The sequence below is a fragment of the Homarus americanus genome, unplaced genomic scaffold, assembly GCF_018991925.1.
Source record: "Homarus americanus isolate GMGI-L3 unplaced genomic scaffold, GMGI_Hamer_2.0 scaffold34921, whole genome shotgun sequence".
Taxonomy (NCBI): domain Eukaryota; kingdom Metazoa; phylum Arthropoda; class Malacostraca; order Decapoda; family Nephropidae; genus Homarus; species Homarus americanus.
The window spans coordinates 15,418,834-15,445,796 of record NW_024741901.1 but is presented as its reverse complement, the minus strand read 5'-3'; the positions used below and the strand labels follow the sequence as shown (position 1 = coordinate 15,445,796).

At 39.4% G+C, this 26,963-nt stretch overlaps 1 protein-coding gene across 2 annotated transcripts in view; it reads right to left on the bottom strand.

Moving 5' to 3' along the window:
- The window catches only part of LOC121876072 (probable cytochrome P450 301a1, mitochondrial), a 149,294-nt gene that overhangs the window by 72,485 nt on the left and 49,846 nt on the right, over positions 1-26,963 (bottom strand). For both annotated transcript variants that reach the window (XR_006090714.1, XM_042380982.1), the window contains exons 6-8: positions 15,948-16,113; positions 11,589-11,758; positions 8,656-8,734 (exon numbers count right to left, since the gene is read on the bottom strand). Coding sequence is in view for 1 of the 2 variants with exons in the window: in XM_042380982.1 (XP_042236916.1) it covers positions 8,656-8,734; positions 11,589-11,758; positions 15,948-16,113 (415 nt within the window). In the remaining variant the exon portion in view is untranslated. The remainder of the gene's footprint in view (positions 1-8,655; positions 8,735-11,588; positions 11,759-15,947; positions 16,114-26,963) is intronic.

The window sequence follows — 26,963 nt, the reverse complement described above, 5'->3', positions numbered from 1 at the left end:
TAAAGAACTCTTTTTGTCATTAAATTGGAACTTTAAAAAAACTAAACCCTGTGAGCATTCCTATCTGCTGGAATGAATGTTAAGTCTTTCAATATATTAGCCCAGACTTCATCTATTTCAGAGATCATTTTTGGGCAATGCCAGGCAATGAATGATGACCCACAGTTGCTTGGCCTTCCTGTCTCTTTGTAAGTGCTGAGAGATCAGGAAGTTTAGAAACATATTTCATAAAATACCTTGAATAAAGAATCCACAGACTCAGATGTGGTTGAGAACAAAGAAGACTTAGATCTTACCAATGTTACCCAAGGCCTGTTTGGATCATCCTTACACTCAATGTTCTCCATCAGCTGCGTGGGAGTCGACAGCAGCCTGTTTCCACTCATAGTAACCAACACTTTTGCCCCAGATGGAAGAGGTTGCCAAAATGGAGACAAGGTGAAGTTAGTCTCAACAGGTTCTCCCTGCTCTAGTGACTGAACACTATGATTAGAGCCAACTTCCTCATCCTGATTCTGGAATCCACTAAAATTGGGCTGACTAGGTAGAGGTTCTTGTAATCTTCCTACTGCCTCATTATCTTGAATATCCAATAACCTACTTTTCTTAGCAGAAGCAGGTTGGTCTAACCCATAATTCTAAACTTTCTGCCAACTTGGGATCTTTCCAGTGTTTTACATTTAGAAAGTTACTCTTTAAGGCCTTATTCCATCTAATTTTAATTTGGATCTTCAATAATTCTTTATTATCTCCTGCAGCTTGATTAATACAATGTTAAGTTTTAATGTTACAGCGTACAGTAAAAGCTACTTTTAGTGGTGAATATAGTGATCTGAACAGTCTTCATGGGGGAACAGGAGGTAGTGGTGGTGACGGGAGTGTGGTGGTGGGTGGTGTGAGGTAACGGTGGTGGTGGAAGTGTGATGATGGGTGGTGTGAGCTGCGTTACTGTTATTTTCAACTTATATTTTCAGGTAGATACAGTTGTAGTGGCTTACTCTCACTACAACCGCTCCGCCGTCCTTGCCTCAGCCAATCAGCAGCCAGTTCCATACCACAGCCTCTGCCCCTGAATCTCTCGCTGATTGGCCACCTGCCGTACTTGCCCAGCCAATCAGCAGCGCCTTTCATCACACCTCGGATCCTGAGGAGGCAGGAATGTATAAATACCCCCCTGCCTCACCGGGAAGGTCATTCAACTGAACGCTCTCAAACCGACAACACCTCCTCACCACACAGCAACTCCCCAGAACTGCATTGTACAAACAATATATGTGGAGTTATGCTATTCTGAGTTTCCTTTCTCACCTCCATCCTGAGTGCGAGATCTCCTTTATGTACGTGTGTATGTGGTCCTAAAGAAAGAGAAGGTTGGCACAAAAGAAAAAGAAATTTGACTTACTGCACCACATACATTACACAGTACAGTGAACCCTCACTTAACGCGGTTAATTCAACCCACAGGGTACCATGGAAAGTGAGAAACGCGTAAAGTGAACAACATAGCATATGGGATTAATTGAAATAGAGACCGGGCCAACCCCCAAACTCCACTTTTTCAGACACAATACCTACGTTGTAGTAAAAATAACTTCTTAATTTTATGATGGTATGCACACACAATTAATAATTAAGAGAAATATCAATAATATTAGGTTTTTTAACACTTACATTAGTAGAAAAGATGGCTGGGCACACGGGGATGGGGGGTTGGTTCCGAGGCAGAGGGCAGATTATTGGCCCTCACCTGTATCACTTGTATCAATTGTATCACTATCCACCACAGAGGCTTGCAGGGCCTCTTTGTCAAACCCCTCAAAGTCCATATCCTCACTATAATTATCACTATCACTGACTTGGGCCGGCTGTGGTGGGTGACGGGTGAAGAACTTGGTAATGTTTTGATGACTGGGCGACCTTGTGCGCACCCTGCTCGCGCCGCTTACACAACATGGTGGATGGCGGGAGGTTTGGATCCAAAAATGGCGCGGCTCGCCAGCCGCTCTCCGTGTAAAGGGGTACACGCACCGCGGAATGCGAGCATTCCGGTTTCGGCAGGGTACCGCGTAAACGTGGAAACGCGGAATGTGGGACCGCGTAAAGCGAGGGTTGACTGTATACATAATTTTCTTAAATTTTTTAATGTAATTTTTTCATTTTGTATTTACTGTTACATGCACACACAATTGTTCATACAGAATGCGCAAAAAAATTAAAGTAAAAGAAATGATTATCATAAGGCCAAAAACATTTCTTACGTGCATGTAGCTAGCGCATGGATTGTGGGAGGGAGTAGTGTTGAAGATCTCAGCCACTCTAATCTCTTGTTTGTAGTGAAACTAATGCCAACTGGCTACAGTATGTTGTATTGGTTTATATTTTATTTATTGGTATAATTTTCATTTATTCCTCATATTTACTGGTACTACAGTATTCACACAACCCTAGTTCTTAACAGCTTTGGATAATGAGGAATGTATTTAAAAAAATATATGGTGAAAGTTTCCGACTTGGAACGTTTTCCCCCCATTAACATTAATTTTTGTGAAAAATTGCCCTGATATTCACAAATTTGTTATTGGCAATGACTTTCAGGAGTGCATCCTTTGCAATAACCAGGGTATTCCTGTATACTGTATACAGTACATTGAATCAGTTTAGTGATGACAAAAATTTGACACCCTTTCTCATTTAACGTTAAGTCAAAATTCGGTTTAGCAACAACTTGACTCAATGGGAAGGAAAAAAATTGGGGATGGGGTGGACTGTAATGAAACTATAAGAGTCATAGAAAATCATTACAATACTCTAATGTGGCTTAGAAATAAATAAAATAAAATATAAAACTATAAAAAAAAGAACAATGAAGAGCATGGGTGTGTGTGTGTGTGTGTGCGTGAACGCATGTGTGGAGGCAGTGTCCTGTAACTGAGTCGTCGACTCACCAGTTAGCCACGCTCCCTCCCCCTAATGTGATGTCACTATATACACAAGTCTCAGAGTAAGCTGGGACACTACCCGGCTGAAATGCATCATGCTGCCCAGATGATGGCTTAAGTGTGGAAGGAGCTATGTTTTGCACATGAAATATGCACTATTTTATTTTATGACATGCTGTGCATCATTATTTTTTTATTATAGCAATTTTTTTCAATTTTGAAGTACCATGCAAATTGAAATTTGTTCGAATTAGGCTCGCCTTTTGCTCATTAACCCTTAAAAGTCTGACATCATCCTAGAGCACCCGAAGTAGTAGGGGTTTGATGTCGTCAATCTAGCACTCCATTTTTTTTAATTTTCCCGCGTGAGTAGTGTGATTATTTTTGCAGCAATAGCTCATCCCTGCTTCGCCTTGACCGCATCTTAAGCAAATAATCAGTATAACAGTTGTCACCATGGTGGAAGGTCGCATGTCTACCTCTTAGGATTACCCACTTAGAACTCCAGGTCCCAAGCCCTGCCACTCCATGCCACAGAGTTTAACTTTACCTGAAATATGTAGGCAGCTATTTCCATGTGATAGATATTCAGAAAGTGAAGATTCTGAGCTCTCCAGTGAGACAGAAAGTGAAATAGACGATCCGGACAGAGAGTGGGGACATGCGGCATCGCTGCTCCCACCCATGCCAGCTTAGTCACACACACACACACACACACAGAGGATGCTGCCTCACTCACCCTAACCATGCTGCATCTTCTGCCCTAGAACACCCGGGACCTGCTGTTCCACAACAACCTTCACCTGCTGTTCCACAACAGCCTTCCCCTACTGTTCCACAACAACCTGAACTTCCTGTTTATAAACAACATAGGGGCCCACAAGTGCATGGGAAGAGACGGCTTTCCTCAAATCAATGTGCACCTACTCGCACACCACAACCTGTACCAGCTAGTGATTTTGTGTGGTGTAATTGCCAGAATTATGTGCCAAATACATATGTTTTTGATATCTCATACAAAGGTATTACTGCAGCTACAAATGTGGATGACGATAGCAGTTACTTGGATTATTTTTGTATGCTTTTTGATGAGGAATAGATCAGTGATATTGCAAGTGAAACAAATAAGTATTATTTTTTTTTTGTGGTGGTGTACAAGTGTCTTCATATGGCTCACTTGTACAGCACTGGAAAGGAGTGAGACACCACTGTAGCTGAAATGTTCATGTTTCTTGCATTAGCAATGTTGATGCCACCATCAAAGAAACACTCAATGGTTGAGTACTGGTACAAAGACATTCTACTTGCAACACCTGTGTTCAGCAGGTACATGTCTCGTGACAGCTTCAAGCTGCTATTGAAATATCTTCACTTTGCCGATAACACCACCATGAACCGTAGTTACCCGTTGTCCAAAACTCGACCAGTGTTTACTGCATTGAAAAACAAGATGAAAGACCTATTTTTACCGTTCAAGAACTTGGTAATTGATGAGTTTCTTGTCTTGTTCAAAGGTCATCTTGCATTCAAGCAATACATTCCAAGCAAACATCATCGCTTTGGAATCAAAGTGTTTGTTTTATGTGACTGCGAAACGGGAATTGTGCGTGATCTTATTGTGTACACTGGAGCTACAACTGATATTCCTCATGATAATACAACTGGAATTTCAATGGTAATTGTAAAAAAGATGATGGAAACTTATATTGGGAAAGGGCACATCTTGTTTACAGATAATTGGTACTCTAGCCCTGCCCTGTGTATATTTTTACATGTTAACAACACTGGTTCATGTGGTACAGTGCGTAAAAACAGGAAGCACATGCCAGTGTTCAAAGAAAATATTGTAAAGGGTGAAGTTGACAAATATGAGTGCAATAACCTCTTGGCACTGCACTGGAAGGACAAAAGAGAAGTGACAATGCTAACAAATGTACATATGGGGGAGATGATTGATACCAAGAAGATCGACTACAATACTGGAACATAATCATGAAGCCTGATATGTGATTGAGTACACACGGAACATGTGCTTAGTTGACAAGAGCGACATGTAAATCGGTAATATTGAATCCATGCAGAAATCTGTAAAATGGTACAAGAAAATATTTTTCCATTTGGTTGATATAGCTGTACTCAATTCCTACAACTATTACCTCGTAAAGACTGGCAAAAAGATCAAGTTAAGGGAATTTGTACATGATGTTGTGTACCAGATTCTTGAGAAATATGGCACAGTGAAGTCAGGAATTTGTGGTAGTGTTGCCTTCCAACCACTTGGTCCTGACCGTCTTGCTGCACGAAACTACACCTCCAGAAGTACCAGGGAGCACAAGGAAACACCGAGTCAAGGGTCAGCGTCGCTGCAGGGTGTGTTCATCTACGTCCAAATGACCTCAGATAAAGAAACTCACAACAGGGATGTGTGCCAAATGCAAAGTGCCACTGTGCATTCCATGTTTCCATGAGTTCCACTTGTAAACACACCTCTAAAAAGTGGTGAATATACTGTATATAGTGTATAATCATGTAAAGGTGCTGTGAGGTTGGTAGTGCACCACCGTTCACTCCCAGATGGGCGATAACTGCCAGACGGGTGCTGAAGTACGATGTCTTGCCGACTTCTCCGACTTGCCAATAACCATAGGTAGTGAGTACAGTAATAATTATGTTATTTCCTATTGACTAATAGCATTTATATATAAGTTTGGTGTTAATGAATAATTTTTTGAACTTTGAAACCATTTATAAAAAACTTTTTTATTATTACCACCCTGCCAATTTGAATCTGTTGTTTGTCTTCCGTTCTTTGGTGTTTAACAATAATTTAGCTGAATGTCAGGTTTTTAAGGAATGCAACCCCATTATTAAATGAGGAATACCTCAACCCAAAGTGGGCCATATACTGTAAACTCTTATTAAGTAGTGGTGCTGATGTTGTACTGTATCTTATTGTCAAAGAAGACACACTTTTATGAGTAGGCTACATATTCTTATGGAATCCTTTAAATATCAAATATTCAAATGAATTCTAACATGGCTGCCAGTTATGTACACGGGTATTTTATTTCTTAAATCGCAATTTTACCTTGAAAAATACATTGCGAATTGTGGGTACATATAAATTATTGTACAGTGGTCCCTCGGTTAACGAACACAATCCGTTCCAGCAGGTTGTTCGTTAACCGAAAAATTCGTTAACCGAAACCATTGTTTCAATGGGTTTTTGGGTAATTGATTCCAGCTCACCGAAAATTGCCTAAATTCAACAAAAATGGTAGAAAAGTTCACTTACTTTGAGGTGTGTATGTAGAAGGCTCCTGGATGATGATGATGATGATGATGATGGGAATTAGAATGGGGGTGGAGGAGAAGGCATTGGGGTGGAAGAGAAGTCACCCCATGGCACCATTTCACCCATAAAATTTTAGTTCTCTTGGTATATTTCAAGATTATTTTCTTTAAATCAACACAGCACTGCATTATATATTGTCAATATGTAAAATATATTTCAAAATGACCAATAATTTGCTTGGAAACACAGAAAAAGCGTTTAGTTGAAGAGAGTCTCAAGCAAGATGTTACCTCCAGTGAAAACAGAGAGAGACTAACGCCTGTTTGCTGTGTTAAGAGGCTGGATGCCGCGCATTAAACTAGTCACTTTACCTTCAATTATGTTCAATAATTGTTAAAATGACTAAAAATTGAATATTAAACTTTTAAAATTATTGAATAGTATAAACTTCTTGATATTTACTAAAATAGTAAGGAATTTAAGCCCTAGAACCGATTAATGTATTGGCGGACTAATACTAAAGCTGGTTGACCGGCCAGTGCAAGCGAAAACATGTTGAGGTCGGTTCATAAGAAATTCGTTAACCGAATTTTTGTTCATTAACTGAATTTAAGAATCTTATGGGAGGCAGTTCGTTAACCGAAATTTCGTTAACCGAGGGACCACTGTACACCAAATAATATAACTTAGAGAGAAAAAGAGGCATCTGGCAGTCTTATTACATTGTATGTTTGTGGTGCATAGCATTTATCAACCAAAAGCCTGCATTTCCTTGCTGAATTCTACTGAACATACTGAAAGACTGGAACCTTCCTCTGAATTCCACTGAATATACTGAGTTAAAGCATTTCTATGTTAACCTGGCCCATAAGCCACTCCCCTCTTCTATAAAAATAGCTGATTGGTTCATAGAAAATGTTCAAATTGCTCTCCATTTATTCAAACTAAATATGTTCACAATTGGTAAGCGGACCTGTTATTTGCTAAAATAATGTTAAATATCTGGGATATCAAAATGCAACTGATTTCATGGCATTAGCACTTCAGAGAGGATGTTGGAAAATTTTTAATATTTATCATAAAAGGTCAAAGCCAAGATGAAATTTGCTTTTGAATGAAGGCTTTTAATTATTTCTTTGATATGTACCAAACATAAAGCAAACAGAAACAAATGATACCAAACATTGAAATACAATTTGTACAACTGGATATATCCCAAATCATTCATAAAACTGATAAAACTCGGTATAAATACGGGGAATAGCCCACCCGGGCACAGGTCATCGACCCACAACGGAGCCTGGGGGGCGAAAAGATCGGAGTAAAAAGAAATTAAAAATAGAAGAGAAAAAGACTGAATTAATCTACACCACGAAGATGCCGGAAAACCAGCATTTTGAAGCGAGACAGATTGTAAGAGTATGGAAACACAAAAGAAGGAAGAGCATTCCACAGTTTGGCTGTATGAGGAAAGAAGGATGTACTATAATGGGTTATTCTAGTGTGACTGATATCCACACAGTAACAGTGGACACCACAAGCAAGACGAGTGTTACGAGCCCACGGCCTTGCCAGCAGTACACAGGATGTTAAATCCACTGAACAATATAATATGTAATATGTTATAATATGTAAAAAAATAAATAAAAACGTAATAAACTGGCTAGGCATGAGATGGAAAGAGAGATGTTGACTATATAATAGTACAGTACACTTAAACAAGTACAGTATACTGGCAAATGACTAAATCGTATTATTTTTTGTTGCATGGCAGGTTCAAATGAAGTGTGTTGGTGGAAAGGTACAGAGTACTCTGTCAGCTTTAATTGTGAAAAGAAACAAACAGTCACTTGAAGAACAGAATAAAGCTGAAGACCCAATACAGCCTAAGCCTATACTGCATAAGTCTGATGAACATGACAAAGGGCAGGATTCTACCTATGATCTATCAACTTCAGAAGAAGCACACTCTTCAACAAGACATTGTTTGAATTCTGATAATGGCAAAGAAAGATTTATTGGTGCTAAATTTGATGATGCTATGAAAGAGAAATTATTGCAGTCTCCATCGACATGTACTCGTTCTTATAACCCCAAGAGACAGTTGAGGATTCTGTTGGTGTGGATGGAAAGGTTTCCCTGGCTAGCTTATTTTAAAAAACATGCAGGTGGTTTTTGTAAGAGATGGGTCCTTTTTGGTAAAGAGTTTGTTGGCAAAGGTAGTCATTAAATATATATTTTTTAAAACATACTGGTTCTTTTCTGCTAATAATTATTCACCTTTAATGCCACAATAAAATGCACATAACTAAATGATTATTTGTTTTTATGTCTTGGAGAGTAAATGCCTTGAACCACTCTTTGGTCCCCTGAATCCCCCCAAACATAATTTCTAGATACGGCCTTGCTGTATGTACTTACTCCTTTCTGTAAAATATATCGTCCGAGAAGTATGTCCTCTTGAAGGATTCGCATGGGTCCAAACATTGGTGGCATTAGTCTACAAGCAGAGAGAAATACTGTAAATAACACAGTTGAACAATATTTATGGCTAAATTTATTTTCAGACTAATAATTGGGTTAGTAATAATGTACGGCAATAAATAAAATCTTATATTCAGATTAAAAAAAAAGATTATATATGAGTAAAACTTCATCATGTAATAGTCCCTGTAATAGAAAAGTACTGTAACAGACTACAGTACATGTATTATCTGTTACTTTGCCTTATATTACTAGACAGCTAAAATATTATGATTCCTTACCATTGCATGATAAATTATGTAATAGTCTACTACTATTGCCTCATGTCTGGCTGTAACTGTAAGATTGTTGATTACAGAGGGGAGCAAACACCCAAGCCACTAGACTTCATCATAACAAACGAGGATGGTATGGTGGCCAAAGTGGAACACCTTGCCCCAGTTGGCACCAGTCATCATATAGTGTTGTCATTCAGATTTAACTGTTACCTAGTTCAACATAAGGCCAGGCCAAGTTGCAAATATTACAGGTAAAATTACAACGGGATGAGGGAAGAGATGAGGGGTATCCACGGGCCTGACTCATTAAGGCACAAGAACGCAGACACTACGCTGAATATCATAAATAGTAAAGTGGCCCAATATCATAACTAGTAAAGTGGTCGACAAAGTTAAGAAGAAAACCCAGAAATTCAAGACGTGGGTTGGGTCAAATGATGAGCAGGACAGGAGGATGTATGCAAGAGCCAGAAACCAAGCCAAGATAGAATGTAGAAGGGCTGAAAAGGAGATCCAGAGGCTGGTTGCAAGCGAGGTCAAGTCAAACCCAAAGGCGTTTTACCGCTATGCAAAGTCGAAATTAATAACGTGAGTAGGAGTATCAGACCAGAGGCTTGAAGATGGTAGTTACGCAGATTCTGATCAGGATAAAGCTGAGGCATTGAACAGCTTCTTTTCCTCGGTGTTCACAAGAGAGGATGCGATTAACCTTCCTGAGTTTGAGGACAGACGGTTTGACACAGCACTGATCCACATTGTGTTCTCAGAAGAGGGTATTAAAAATAAACTGTCAAAGCTAAAGGTCCATAAAAGTCCCAGCCCTGACATGGTGCATCCTAGAGTGCTAAAAGAGTTGAGCAACAAGCTTGCCGAGCCCCTGAAGATCCTGTTTTGTAAATGTCTGGATGAACGAAAGGTCTCCAGTGAATGGAAAGTGGCTTATGTGAGTCCTATCTTCAAGAAGGGCGATCGTCACTCCACGAACAACTATAGACCGGTGAGCCTGACCAGCATAATATGTAAAGTACTTGAGAGTATTATCAGAGATGCCGCGATGGAACATCTACTACGAAACAACCTTGTAAAGGATTGCCAACACGGTTTTATGCCGGGGCGCTCCTGCTTAACGCAATTGCTCAAGGTATTGGACATTTGGACCCATATTCTGAAACAGGGTGGTAATATCGACAATATTTACCTAGATTTTGCCAAGGCTTTCGACAGTGTACCCCACGAAAGGCTGAAAATCAAACTGGAATGGTACGGAATTCAGGGAAATGTCCTAGCGTGGATAGAAGACTTTCTACATGACTGCAAGCAGTGTGTGGTGATTAATGGCATGAAATCATCATCCGTACCTGTCACAAGCAGGGTACCATAGGGCAGTGTATTGGGCCCGCTGTTGTTTGTTTGTTTCATAAATAACATGCCTGACATTGTACACTCCTCCATACAAATGTTTGCCAATGACGCCAAGTTATTTCGGGATATCAAGAACCAAGCAGACTGTGAAGAGCTGCAGAAGGACCTCTGTGGGCTCCATGAATGGTCGAAGAAATTGCTGCTGAGATTCAATGTCACGAAGTGTAAGAGGATGCACCTGGGGCGTACCAACGGTAAGGAGGCATATCGTATATCCCAACGGGATGAAGAAACTGCACTATTTGAGACTGAATGTGAGAAGGACCTAGGTGAGTATGTTGACAATGAGCTGAAGTTCTCGGGCCATTGCGAGAAGAAGGTAAATCAGGCAAATAAATTATTGGGTCTTATAAAAGGTCGTTCAGATATCTAGACGGTCCGTCCCTCGTAACGATCTTCAAGAGTGAAGTGCTTCCCCAATTGGAGTACTGTCACCTCGTCTGGTCCCCGAGATATGCTAGGGACTGTCAGTTGGTTGAAAATATTCAAAGGAGGGCCACCAGACTGGTGCCTGCCTTTCGGTACCTCAGCTACCCTGAGAGATTGGAGCGCCTGAACTTGCCTAGCTTATACTACAGACGGGAAAGGGGGGACCTAATAGAGGTTTATAAGTATTGTATCTCGAGAGTCACTACTCAGTCGAGTGTCCTTACTTGGAGCTGGAGGACGCTCGCCCCACAAGGGGTCACAGCTCAAGATTGAAGAAACAGCAAGACCAGAAAACTGTGAGGGCAAACTTTTTCGGAGTGAAAGTTGTGAACTCTTGGAACAATCTACCAGAAAGTGTTGTGACGGCACCGAGTGTGAGCTCTTTCAAGACAAGACTTGACCAACACTGGAGCAGGTTCAGGTAAATTCAGGAGCTAGTGCATGCCCAGTACTTGCCAACAGTGCATAACAGAGACGTGACCGATCGCCCAAGCGGCTAACGAGCCGATCTTTTGGTGAAGAGGATAAAAGAAAATGAAAAGTAATCAGAGACATGACCGATCGCCCAAGCGGCTAACGAGCCGATCAGTGGTGAAGAGGATAAAAGCAAAGTAAGTAAAAGTGAAGTCAAATTTACAAACCTATGATCCTCAAAGATTATTTATGCAGGTTAGAAGAGAAAATGTCTATGTCATATCCAAACTTTTATATGAACCAATCTGAACAGAAGCAATACTATACCTATTGCATTCCTTCAAAACAGCTTTAGTGTAAGAGAGCTGAGCAAGTTGATGTGCAGTGACATTTCCGGAGCCATTGCCTAAAACGTAATCTAGTTCTTCCTGCACCTTGGTTTGGACTCTCGGATTTTTAGCCAAGAGATAAAGAAGTACAGCAGCATTATCAGAGGTCTGAAAAAAAGAGAGGTTCAACAAGCATTATGTTTGTTGAAAATTATCTGAATATAAAACTATGATATTCATGTGTTCTCTGTTTTCTCACTGCTGTACTTGCATCTTTCATTTGTATACAGTAATACCCTTCTTAACACTCGGGATATATTCACAGAGGAGAGTGCCAACTTAACCAACTCTAAGAAGGGTCATTATACCTTTATACAGGGTGTACCATAAATACCTGTCATAATTCAGGGGGTGTATTCCTGAGACATAAATAAAGATAAATTACTAAATGACCAAATTTTCAATTCTCAATAGTTTTGGAATTACAGAACATGACAGATTTGATAGGAATGTGATGAAACCTATGGTTACCTGACATAACTCCCCTTGACTTCTACCTGTGGGGTCACATAAAAAGCAAGGTGTATGTTACAGAGGTTCGCAAACCGAAAGGAATTGTGGCGCCATGTACAGGACAGTGCGACAAACATTCGCAACACCCCTGGGGTCTTTGAACTTGTGCGACACTCACTAGTGCGACAGGCTGAACCCTGCATTGAGCAAGAGGGGCGGAACTTGAACATTTCCTCTAAATGTTAATACCAATACAAATCATATGGCATTATTATTGTAAATAAACGTCACTAGAACAGTGTATTGGATGTTTCATAGACACCCCATATAGATTTCATCACATTCCTACCAAGCATATCATGTGCCGTAACTGCAAAACTATTGAGAATTGACGGTTTGGTCATTTAGTCATTTATCTTTATTTATGTCTCAGGAATACACCGCCTAATTTATGAAAGGTATTTACGGAACACCCTTATATAAGATGTGTTCCTATAGTAGTTACACTTACCAATGGGTGCCATGAATGTTTCATTAGGATATTCGTAAACCCAGTGTCACAGTATTATAGCATTTCTTTAACCTGAAAAATGCGACATACATCATATGATGGAACACAAGTTATAAAATTTGCATGTGTGGGGAGGCATGTAAAAGGCATACGGTGGAATAGGGAGGCGTCTATAAGATGTGGGATGGGTTGGGGAGGCGTCTAGAAGGCATAGGGTGGCATGGGTGTGGCATGGGGAGGTGTGTAGAAGACATGGGGAGGCATGGAAAGGCATGGGGGGAGTGTGGGGAGGCATGTAAGCATGGGAAGGTGCATAAGGGGTGCAGAGGCATGTGGGCTTATATTTGTTTTTTTCCATACAGAACTTCTGCATGCAATCTTTAATGTCATAGGTGTAAATTGGTTTTAGAGAAATATATTTTACTGTAATTTTTCATAGATGGGCTGTATGCCCTGGAAAACCTAATTGATCAGTTCTTGGGTTAAGGAGTGGTGGTCTTGCTAGAAATTTATATTTTGTCTGCAATATTAAATGTTGTCCTAATTGCCCACACTGACCAGATGCTCGGCCACTTTGGACTTCCCAGTACTATCACTCACAGACCTTTTACCCAAGTTTATGAAGGAAAGTGATCAAATTCATATCTGTAAAAAGCCTTTTATCCCACAATAACAATGATCATGTACTGGTATATAATCAGAATCTTTCTGTGCCATAATTTTTAAGTTTGATGCCTGATTTCAACTTGAGTAAATTATTGTTATTCATGGCAACTTTTCCTCCCTGCATTGGTCTCTCTCTTCATCTCTCCCTGCACAAGAAGCATTTTTGTCATCATGCACTTGCACTTGATATTTCCAGTGAGGCATTGTGTGGAAAACCCCTCACAACAGTAGTGTTGCATTGACACCCAGAAAAACAAGTAAAATATTATGGGAATCAAGAGAATGAGGGTGGGAATGAAGAGCAGTAGATTCTCCGAGTGAATTCAGCAACGACAGAACCATCACAGTTCTGAACAACATACCTTTGGTGTATAAAACTTGGTGATTTTAGGGGGCATGTGTATACAAGAAAATATGGTCCTGTGTACCTCTTTTTTGTACACAAGGTGGGAGTGCAACTGATACTCCACTCAACTGTCTCCCCCAACAGTAAAGTTATGCACCCATTTAAGGCTGAGTGAACTGGGAGTATCCTGGGTGCAAACAAACAACCCTTAGAATAGGAGGCTGGCACACCTTTAGTACATTTTCAATATTTACTAGTTACATATGATGAGGAAGAAAGGTAACTGGTCCATCACTTGAAAAAAAAAAAAGTTTTACAGAAAATCCTCGATAACTCAGTATTCGATATCTCGGAATTTCATATAAATTGGCACGTACTGTATACGGTCTCGGAATTTGTCATAAAATAACTCAGGGAATGCCAAATTACAGTATTACCCCGCTTTACACGGTTTCACTTTCAACGATTTCTCATTTACGCGGTACCTTGCCAGAACCGGACTTTCACTTTCCGAGGTGCATCTACTCATATACACAGTGAAGTATAATTTATTTATTTTTTTTTTTATTTAGCTCATAAAATTCATACAAATTCCCCTGCCAGAATATAATTTACATTGCTGGAATTCTTACAGTATGATGATCATTTTGAATATAAACATCATGGATTTTGCATTAGACATACAAATTTTAGATCTAATGTAATAATTTGGTTTACACAAAGCAAATATTTTATCGTTTGTGCAAAATATATGAAGTTTACATTCAAAATATTCCCTGACCTATAAGGAATCTAGAAATGTCAATTATATTATCCTAACTTTAGTCTGAGGTATTATTTATTACTAAACGTTAAAATCTAGTGTTTTCACCCAAACATTTCTCAGAGAGGTAGGAGCTAGTGAGCTGGGAAGAGGGGGGGGGGATTTGAGTCCATTATTTGAATGGACATTAACCTGGTGACTGTATTTCTCTTAAATATTAATTGTGTGAGCATACCATCATAAAATTTAGATGTTATTTTTACTACAACATAGGTATTGTGTCGGAAAAAGTGGAGTTTGGGGGTCGGGCCAGTCTCTATTGGAATTAATCCCATATGTTCTGTTGTTCACTTCACGAGGTTTTCACTGTACTACTGTATATAAAATTACCTGGGAAAATCATGCCATATTTGGCCACGTGCGTAATATTTGCCACATTGCGCTCCACACTTGGTCAGTCTGGTGTTTGTTATTGTTGTGGTTGGATGTGTGCTGTAGCATCCCAATATTTTGGGTATAAAGAACTATACAATGCACCACAGAGTATCGAGGGCACTAGAAATAATATTCAGCACTCCCTGATAAAATTTGGTACCTGCAGTATTAACCCAGTAATGTCCAACAACCTCCCCGATTCATGTCAGGTCAGCCACTGTACGCAGAACGTCTCCAATATTTCGATAAATCCAATGTTGTAGACCCTATTTAATTTACAGTGCAATTAATTTTATGCAAATTCCAACTACCTGCATATGAATCTTCCAGGTATTCCAACTTTATCCCCTTCAGTAAAAGTTCTAACAATCTGAAAGCAACTGAAGTCATTTATTAGCGTGACTGACACTTGTAGTACTATAACCACTTTAAAACAAAAAATTGCTGTGATAAACAATAAAATTGATACACAGCAAGTTCACTGCCTTCACATATTTTCCCCTACCACACACACACACACACACAAACACAACTATGCTCTTTATTTTCTTACCTTATAGTTTATATATTAATTTTTTTTTCTAAGCCACATTAGAGTACTGTATTTAAATGTTTACTCTTTTGCTCTGTAATAACGAAACTGGATTTACTAGAGTGAACTACAATATCCTTAGTGATATAAGTTACATGTTTATTTACATACTCAAGACTTGAATTATACAGTATGTAGAGAAAACAATTATTTTTGTTAAAAATTTTTCTTTATTTTGTATAAGTGACCAAAGTACAGTAGTATGCATAAGTGCCACACTGTTTACTGTTTATGAAGTGTTTCCCCTTCATCACCTGCATCACCTACCATTCCCCAGTATCACTTACCATTCACTTGCATCACCTACCATGCCTTTTGCCTACTGCAATGCTGGGAAGTGTTACTTTTTGGAAATTAATAATTACATGTATACGTAGTATACTGTATATGAGCCGATAATTTTTATTGTTGCATTTTTGTAGGGGGGGGAAGAGTGCCTTGATAAGTAGGAATTTAGGATAATTCAGTGAGGCCAGAGCCTCATGCATGCCGAGTTATCAAGGTTTTACTACTTGCAATCTAAAGACTTACTGTATTTGTACCACCCGGAATAAGATCCACCATAAAAGTGATAACATCTTTATGGGAGAGGCCTGGTTCTTGTAGAAGTTGCTCAACCAAGTTGAGCTGGCAATCTGGATCATGAGCTCTTTTTTGCATATCACTTTCCATTCTTTGGACAACAGTTTCACAGGTTCTGAAAAAGATGCACAGTCAACAATAAAATTTTTCCATAATATATATTGTGGATATATTAGTGGAAATATTCAGGGGGGTGAGGGGCAAAGGGGGCACATAACTCCAGGAAATGCAAATGGCTTCATCTTCTGAAATTAATGTTGCCTATAATCAGACATGGGTCCAGGGGATGGGAGGTTCTCTTGGTGTTGTGCTCAGCAGCCTGTACACTAACTTTGTTACCAAGTTGGGCAGTGGTGGTCACTTTGGTACCGTATTAGGGTACAGTATGTCAAGTCAACTCACAGACCAACATGGCATTGCTAACATGACTGGTACACAGGCTGTGATAATGTTGACCATGAATTATGACATGTTGGATGCTTTTGGTCAGTCTCAATAGAAGCCATGTGAATATAATCAATGCTAACCAGACTATTGTCACATGTCACATATAACGGGTCTGATGCCAGTAAGTTACTACAGCTTTGCAAGTGACTGAATAACCAACCTTCTGATTGGGTCTTCATTGGATCAATTCATGAACCCGTGAATACCTTCGCGTAAAAACTGAAAGCAAATAAATGGAGAAAATAGAGACATATGATTAATTGCAGAGCCGGTTGGGCCCAGGCTCCGACTGTCGCGTGCCAATCATATCTTATGATGGTGTTGATTAGAAATATCAATGGCTGTTGGTTATTGAAAGATGGCTGGACACCTTGCAGGGGAAGGAGGAGTTGGTTTTCTGAGGCAGAGACGGGTGTACCTGTATCCTTATATCAATTGTCCTCTCCATGATTTTAAGATCTTGTCAAATTCCTCAAACTCCATATCCTCATTATCACTACAGTAAAAGTCCAAAAATCCGGATGCCAGAAATCCGGACCACCTGAGAATCCGGACTTTTCAAAAACTATTTTTTTTTTTTTTAATGGGCTTTTGTGTGTATGTGCGCAAGCGTGAGCGCCACAGCTGCACAACGACAACAAGCGACCACGTGGTCGCCACTTTAAAACGAGCATTCAAACTGTGACAACATACCGTATATACTCATCTATAACCCCCCTCGTTTATAGGTCGACCCTGATTTTTTGACCAAAAATTCGTTAATTTATGATATTCCTTGTTTATAGGTCGACCCAAGTTTTTGAGGGTAATGGAACAACAAAACCCTCAGTAAAAACGTTCTACGTCCCATAAACTGAGGCTCGCCGTGTCTGAAACACGAGTGCCGAAGGCAAATTGTTTACCATTTATTATTACAACACTTTACACTGAAACGCTGGTAGTTTCAACAAAAATATTGTATATTTCCATTCAAGTATTTTTTCAAGTCAATTAGGAGGGAATATCATTGCAATACAACAGTTTTTTAACTAAACCATTCAAAAAGCGATTACGGTAACATCTTTTGAACGAAAGAAAGCGAAAGTCATTGTTTTCGTCATGATTTTATCCCACTTTCCACTGTAATACGTACGTAATTTCAGCAAAAATATTACATTTCCGTGAATGTATTATATCAAGCACGGGATGAATAGAATATCATTGTAATATAACAGAATTTTAACCGAAAACTATTAAAAAAACGAGTAATATCTGAAGAACATCGGAAGCTTAGGTAAAGTCTTTTGTTTTCGTCATGTATTTTATCCTATTTTACACTGAAATACATCACGTTTCAGCAAAACTACCATTTATTTCCGAGAATATATTCATTTAGGCGCAGTTTAGGTAAAATATACGTGTGATGTAATACTTTTTTAACTGAAAACGATTCGAAAAACACGTACCCTCTAGCCCTGTTCAAGGAGAGGACTGGGAGAAGCTGTTTGGTGCTGCAGACGATGACAAGGAAAATGATTTTGATGGATTTTAATGAAAATATTCAGAAATATGGTATCGTAATATTTATTCAAGTCAATTAGGGTAGAATATTATTGCAATACAACAGTTTTTGAACTGAAAACCATTCGAAAAGCGATTAAGGTAACACCTTTTGAACGAAAGAAAGCGAAAGTCATTGTTTTCGTCACGATTTTATCCCACTTTCCACTGTAATACATACGTCATTTCAGCAAAAATATTACATTTCCGTGAATGCATTATATCAAGCACAGTATGAATAGAATACCATTGTAATATAACAATATTTTGAGTCCTATTCTTTCCATTTACAGAGTACTGTACAAGCCCATAATAATGGCTCTTAAAGTAGATAAACTTCATTGTGTGAAGAGAAAGAAGAACAAGTTGAAATTGAGTGACAAACTTGAAATAATTAAGAAACTAGAACGTGGTGTGAGCAATACTGTTCTAATGGAAACATACAACATTGGAAAGTCTACAATTTATGATATAAAAAAGACAAAGAATAAAATTCTAGAATTCACAGCTTTTTCATTAAAACTGCTCGTTTTGATAAATAAAGCATGCTATATTTGCCAATGAATAAACTATCAAAATGTACCTGTTCATCTCTTCTTTATTCCTCCATAAATTTGAATTTTAAAAGTACTGCCTGAGAATCCGGAAAATCCGAAAATCCAGACCGACCCAATCCCCAAGCAGCCCGGATTTTTGGACTTCTACTGTATCACTGGCTTGGGCCGGCTGTGGTGGGTGAAGAACTCAGTAATGTTCTGATGACTGGGCGACGTTGTTCGCACCCTGCCCGCGCCGCTTCCCACGTAAATGACCAAATTTACCGCATAATTAAAGCATTTCAATTCTGGCAAGGTACCGCGTAAACGACCAAACGCGTAAACAAAAACCCCATAAATCCAGACTCAACTGTATTGGAAAATACAGCGGGTCCTCGCTGTATGTTGTACCTGTACCGATATACGTCGCTAACATATACGTATAGGAAGATATTTTCATTATACAGTCATGCGCCGGTTAGTGTCCTAGATACGTTCTTGGAAACGTGACGTTAACCGAAATGGACGTTGTCCGATCATCACATAAACTTTGTATTTATACTTTCGTGTATGTGGAATACTATATACGTACATATACACTTTTACTCTTAAATCACTACTGTAATGTGATACAAGTGATTAATTTTTATCTCTTGTGCAAAATACATGACGTTTATATTAAAATTATTCACTGTTTTACAAGGATTCCAGCAACGCCGGGCAGATGGGGGGAAAGGGAGCGAGCGAGCAAGCAAGAGGGCGTGGGGGGAGAGGAGGTAGTACGTTTGACAGTTGGCACAAGCCCAGGTCTAACGCGTGTATATTTATCAGTTCTTAAGTGACTAAGCTTCTCTCTTATAAAAAGCCAGTGAAATGACCTGGGTGAATATAATTAACATTGCTGGGATTCTTGTAACATACTGATTAATTTGAATATAAACATGCTGTAATTCACACTAGACAAAACAATTTTAGGTCCGTAATCAAATTAGTACATGTGCACTCCAGCTTTGCACTAAGGTCATTTATTTCTTTTATGTTTCTTTTAGTATGGTGTGTGCATGCAAATGGGTGAAAATAAATGAAGAAATCTATGTAAATCTACCCAAAAATACAGTTGAAAAACTTTTTATAAAATGTACTACAGTACTGTACACTAATGTACAACATATGACGTTTATATTCAAATTATTGGCTGTCTTGCAAGGATTACAGCAATGCAAATTATAATCTCCTAACTTTAGTCTGAGATATTATATAAGATAAAAACTGGAAGCCTAAAACCCTGGCTGGGGGAGAGGGACGGAACCAGCCAGCCAGCGAGGGGTGGGAGGGGGGTTGAGGTGATATGTTTGACAGTTTGAGCCGAAGGTCTCTGTGTGTTTATTTAACAGTCTTACTAAGCTTCTCTCCTTTTAAAATGCCAGTGATATAACCTAGGAGAATATAATTAACATTGCTGGGATTCTTGTAAGATACTGATTTATTTGAATATAAACATGTTGTAATTCACACTAGACATAACAATTTTAGTACCGTAATCAAATTAGTGCATGTGCACTCCAGCTTTGCACTAAGGTCATTTATTTCTTTTACGTTTCTTTTAGTATGGTGTGTGCATGTAAATGGATGAAAATAAATGAAGAAATTTATGTAAATCTACCCAAAAATACAGTTGAAAAACTTTTTATAAAATGTACTACAGTATTGTACACAAATGTACTACATTTTTTAAAACTTGAGCAAAATATATGACGCTTATATTTAAATTAATCTCTGTCTTGCAAGGATTTCAGCAAAGCAATTTATATTATCCTAACTTTAGTTTGAGATATTATATAAAATAAACATAAAGAAATCACCAATCTTTAGTCTGGGAACACAAGGAGGGAGGTAGCCAGCCGAGTGTGAGAAAAGGGGGGGGGAACAGGGGGGGGAGGAGAGGTGACAGAGTGTCTTTATTTATTTGAGATAAGATTTGACAGTTGGAACTGAAGGCCTGCGTGTTTATTTATCATTACTTAAGAGTGACTAAGCTCTTCTTATAATTTGCCACCCAAACGATCTGGGTGAATATACAGTAACTTACATTGCTGGGATTCTTGTAAGATAGTAATTTATTTGAATACCTGTATAAACAAGCTATATTTGCAATTCAATTTCAATTTCAATTGTTTATTCCCTGATAGAAGAAGCGGGATCCTAGGGCTATCACTTGGTACCCCTGTACCATAACAGCAGAAGCAACTGGCCAGTGTCACAAGTACAGTACTCCCTCTTTATCGACGGGGGTTACGTTCTGTAGACGGCCGTCGATAAAGAAACCGTCGATACCGTGATGGTTACGTAATTTTTCTAACTATTATTAGCATATGTTGAATAAATGTACCTTTAAGCATTAATGCGTTTCCTTTACACATAACCTTAAATAATAGTGTATAAATAATAATATAATAAGTGGACAAAAATACTAGCAAACTTACGATTTCATTTATTGAAGTGAACATCGGTCCTTACAGTAAACAATACAGTGTACAGTATATACAAGTGTGATGATTGAGGCTTATTAAAAGCCTGACCAGTCAGATGAGAATGATGAGTCAAGGTCTGCATCTTCTTGAGGGGTGTGGGCAGGTACTGCGTCTTGTTGTTGTGAGGTGCCGGCAGCTTCTACGTCTTGTTGTTGTGAGGTGTCGGCAGCTTCTGCCTCCTGTTGCAGAATGCCGGCAGGTTCGGCGATGGCAGGCACTCGGCGACTGAAGAAGTTGGTGATGGTGGTCTGTGCTTTCTTGCTTCTCATTTCCCTCTGCAGTTCTATATATGGCAACATAACATTTTCAATAGCTCTCTTTGCTTTAAGGGACCTATCAAGGGAGGGATCAATGTCATAGAGACGAGCAGAGAGGGCCTTACTCATTCTTATTACTTCACCAAGATTATCTAAAGTTAAGTTCTTATTTTCATCATCACTCACTTCATCTTCTGTTTCATCCTGCAGCTCCACTAATTGTTCTAGTTCATCACTTGTAAATGGATCCCCAACATTTCCCAATAACTCTTCTTGCACCTCTGCCGCTGTTAAGTCAGAGAACCCTTCACCTCCAACTTCATTTGCCATAGTTATTATGTTGCGTAACTGAGGCTCGGCTGTTGGGAACCCTGTGAATGTTGGGACAATTTCAGGCCACAATTTTTTCCAACATGATCGGACACAGTTCTGCGACAGTTCATTGTGGCTTTCAGCGATGAAGTTTATGCACTGTGCAATATCAAATTTCTTCCACATTTCTCTGGGTGTCACATCAGCATCCTTATCAAGGCACTCACGAATCATGCTGAAAGTCTTCTCTGCATATTTAGCCTTAAACACGACAATGACTCCCTGGTCCATTGGCTGGATGATGGAGGTGGTGTTTTTTGGCAGGAAAACCACCTCAATGTTGGGGTGGGCAGTCTTGAGTTCTTCAGAGTGGCCAGGGCAATTATCTAGATATAATACCACTTTGAACTCCATGCCAAGTTCATCCAGATAATCTTTCACCTCTCTAGCAAAGCAGTTTTTCAGCCAATCCACGCACAAATCAGATGTCATCCACGCTTTCTTGTTGTTCCTGTAGAAAACTGGTAGCAAGTTCATGTTTTTATTTTTGAGAGCCCGAGGTCGTGCGGCAGTGTATAACAACATGGGCTTAATCATATGCCCTGCCGCATTCCCACATAGCATCACTGTCACTCGGTCCTTCGCAACTTTAAATCCAGGGGCACTTTTTTCCTCTTTAGAGATGTAGGTTCGGCGTGGCATCTTCTTCCACCATAGGCCTGACTCATCAGCATTAAAAACTTGTTCCGGCCTATAACCCTTTTGTTCTATGTGGTTAGCAAACTCTGCAGGGTATGCTTCCCCTGCCACAGTGTCTGCTGATGCTGCTTCGCCAGTCACTTTTATATTATGCAGCCCATAACGATGTCTGAATTTCTCGAACCATCCTTTGCTAGCTGCAAATTTTTTCAAATTGTCACCATCACCCTGATTATCACCATCACCCTGATTATCACCATCACCCTGATCATCACCATCACCAACACCATGATCATCACCTTTAGAAAACTTATCATAAAGTTCCTTAGCTTTCTGCCTAATAAATTTCGAGTCAAGTGGTATGCGGCGGCGGTTTAGGTCCTCTATCCAAATGTTCAGTGCTTTTTCCATTTTAATGAGGGCATCATCACGCACATGGCTTGTCACTTTTGATGTCACTGGTGCACTTGAAGCTAAAGCGTGCTTCAGATCCTTTGCACGTCGTTTAATTCCACGCACACTGGATTCGTTGAGCCCAAAGTGGCGGCCAACAGCTGTGTAGCTCATACCGCTGTCGAGTTGTTTCAGCACTTCATTCTTCTCATTCAGCGTCAGCACTCGTCTTGCCCTCTTAGGTGTAGATCCAGAGGGAGCAGCAGGTCGTTTGGGAGGCATGGTGATATAAGTTGATGTGATGAACCACCAGCAAAAGTTGAAAATCAAAGACTGTTGCCCACGCGGCTTGGCTGATGTCTGTGTTCAGGGAAGGCAGGCCGCGGGTAGACGCTAGTCACGCCACTAGTGCCGCCTAGCGGCGAAAGTACAAACAAGGCCCGCAGAGTTCAAATAAAGCCAAAATAAAAATCCGTCTAAATAATCCGTCGATAATCGAAACCGTCGATAAAAAATCCGTCGATAAAGAGGGAGTACTGTATATACAGTACAGTCATCCCTTGGTTATCGCGCCTAATTGGGACCCGCGATAACGAAAGTACGGAACCTATGAGATTTATTCTAATTGGTTCCAGGCACCCAAGACCCAACCCCAAGTTTCCCATTTTACAACCATTTAGACCCACTAAATATTTATATAATGTTATGGTAAATATCATAAACACACATAGGCATGGCTAGGTTTATTACAAAGTAATGAAAAGGGTACGCTTAATACTGTAGTCCACAAAACATGTAGCTATGCTTTTTTTATTTGGTCCCCCATCATACGAGTCTGTTTTCTCTCACATCAAGATGCCTGAGTCCTCCGTTTTCTCTCTTAATCTTAGAGTGCACCAGAGACTTAGTTATTCCTTAGTAATGCCACAGAATTTGAAATTGCAACCCCAATTGCAACTGCGGTTGCAATTGTTGAGGCAACTAGATATGTCTGATTACAGCAAATGTGTTATTGTCAATTTGTAGGTGAAAGATTTTATCCTCAATAGATGTAGGTTAACATTACACCTGGAGTCAAATGCTTAAAAAAAGCCTAAGTAAGGAAGCATATTCCTTTAACACATAATATCTGACCAGTATGGGGACGATCATCGTGTCTCCGTCAGTGGGGTCGTGGAGTGGTGGTCCAGCAGGCGTCACGGAAGTTTTCATTTTGGGGGAGGGGGGAGGGGCAAGGACGTATATGCGATCGGACGTTGTTCGGTCGGACGTTAACCGGCGCATGACTGTACATTAATTGTTTCGCAAATAAGTCATCAGTATCATCCACTAAGTCTGTGTGTATTCGAGTATGATGCATAAATATTGCTAAAAGCACATAATATAATGTATTAACACTGTAACCATAATAAGTAAAAAAATGCTCTACAAGTGTTAAGTTTCTACCAGGCAAAAATACCTCAGTCCTCAAACAATTGAGCACTAATTCCATTGTTATGTGTTATATAACACAATTTGTGAAAAAGTAATTTCAATGTGCTAGTGCACTTAATGAATAAAGAAAATACAGTGATATCTCCGTTAGCCGGAACAATTGGTGCAGAGCACTTCCAGGGATGAGAGATTTCTGGCTAACCAGACGACTTTCTTAAACCCGTAAAAATCCCCCATCCCAGGAAATATTTCCGATTATTGGAAAAAACTTTCCGAGTGTCTAAACTATGCATCTTGCACAGACAGACACTAGCCGCAACCGTCGTCGTCATAATAATAATAATAATAATAATAATAATAATAATAATAATACAGGTTGTACCTCTCTAGTCCGGCTTTCTGTGGTCAGGAAACTCCCGTGGTTCGGCACGATTTTAGTTTGTCCAATAGGCAGCTAGGCAGCTTTTTTTTTATTTTTATTTTTTTATCTACATTATTATTACAGGAGTATTAAATTTTTGCCCCTCAGGCCCCAATGTGGGTCAGTGACCTATGCCCGGGTGGGCTAATCCCCATAAAAAAACAACAACAACAAAGCTGCGGGAAATTAAGGTTTGTTTACATCCGGCAGTTCGGCTGCTCTCTCTCTCTCTCTGCTTGTCTATACAGAGTACAACATTTAACCCTTCAATATATATGAGCAGTAAATAAGTGTTGCTTTCATATTCTTATGTAAAGTAATGACGATATGTTTTCACATGTGCGCACTTACATACGCGCAGTCTCATTTTTTTTTCTTTACCATTAATGGTTAGCTACTTATATTGTTCCATTTATTACATTAAATAACATTACTTCAAACAAGCATATTAATTTTTTTACATTAATTTTACTACAGCTACAATCAGGGTCATATTTTCTTCAGTTTTATATGTAGAACCAATCAGTCACTGGTTTTGTAAGCATTAACGAAAAGAATGCCGGCAGCCATCTTGTCTCCTCGTGTTAATATTCAACGTATTACTAATGAATTGTATTGTTCATTTTGCACACACAAACATTAATTCAATAAAATAAATTCAGAAACATTAATAAAAATATATATGAACGGTAAATTAGTGTTGCTTTCATATACTTATATAGACTAATGACGATATGTTTTTACATGTGCGCACTTACATACGCGATCTCTCTCTTTTTTCTTTACCATTATCGTAAGCTACTTCTACTGTTCCATTTATTCACATTAAATAACATTACTTAAAACAACCATATTAATTTTACTACGGCTCCAGCCAGGGTCTTATTTTCTTCATTTTTTTATGTAGAACCAGTCAGTCACTGGTTTTGTAAACAACGAAAACAATGCTGTCTCATTTCCTTGTGTGTTTTAATATTCTACGTATTATTAATGAATTGCATTGCCCATTTTGCACACATAAACATTAATTCAATCAAAAAGACATTCAGTAATAAACAATAATGAATCTTTTGTACATAAGAGAAATGACGCTGTTTACATGATTGTGCACGTCATTTGAACGTTGGTGGGCCGTTCAAACACGTTGAAATTCGAGTTTCCGCCGTCAAAATTTAAATTGCTTTGTTTTTTGGTGTGTTCAAAAAAAAAACGTCGAATTAAAAACTCACGAAATTTGAGAAGCTACTGTACTGTATGACACTTAACCCTTCAATATGTCTTCAAAGAGACCTTGAAGAAGAGAAAGTGGTGCTAGTGCTTCCAAGCATAAGCACAAGTCACTATCTATCCAGGAAAAGGGTGAATTTCCATGGTCCGGCACCGGTCAGGTCCCAAGGTTGCCGGACTAGACGACGACGACGACGACAACGACAACAACAACAATAATAATAATAATTAACGGTTTTTTGAAAAAGTATGGCAACCGGGAGGCTGAAAATGTACAATTACATAATTGGGGAATGGGTCTCTTGATTGACAAATGATATACAGTGAACCCTCACTTTACGCGGTCAATTGAACCCACAGAGGCCCGCGTAAAGCGAGAAACGCGTAAAGTGAACAACATAACATATGGGATTAATTGAAATAGAGACTGGGACGACCCCCAAACTCCAGTTTTTCCTGAAACAATACGTACGTTTTAGTAAAAATAACATCTTAACTTTATGATGGTATGCACACACACATAATATAGAAGAGAACAATCAATAAGAGAATAATATACTGTAGGTTAGGTTTGAAAAAACAAGGTTAGGTTTAACACTTACGTTAGTAGAAGAGATGGGTCGGCGTACGGGAACTGAGGCTGGTTCCGAGGCAGAGGGCAGACTACTGGCCCTCACATGAGTCATCATCACTGCCATCCACACTTATCAGTGCCTCCCAGACAAATCCCTCAAAGTCACCATCACTGTCTCTGTCTGTCACTATCACTGGCTTGGGCTGGCTGTGGTGGGTTGCAGGCGAAGAACTCGGTAATACTTTATTGACGGCTAGTGTTGATGTTGTCGTGATACACCTTGATGTAGGGCTCCACAGTCTGCAACAGCTGGGTAATGAAGACTTCATACCGGTTATCGTCAGGGTCGTCGGAAAGGAGGAGCTTGAGTTTCTCAACACACTCGATGGCACCTCTTATATTACTATGCGATAACTTGCGTTCTTCTTGGGGTGACGCACCACCTGCCTCTTCACTGACGTCATCATCATCTAACATCTCGTCGGCAGTCACATCAGGATCCCTTATCACCTCTATAATGTCGTCGTTGGTGGTCTCGGAGAAGCATGCAGCTGTAACACTCTGCACAGCTTCTCTGGCAAGGTCCACTGCTACT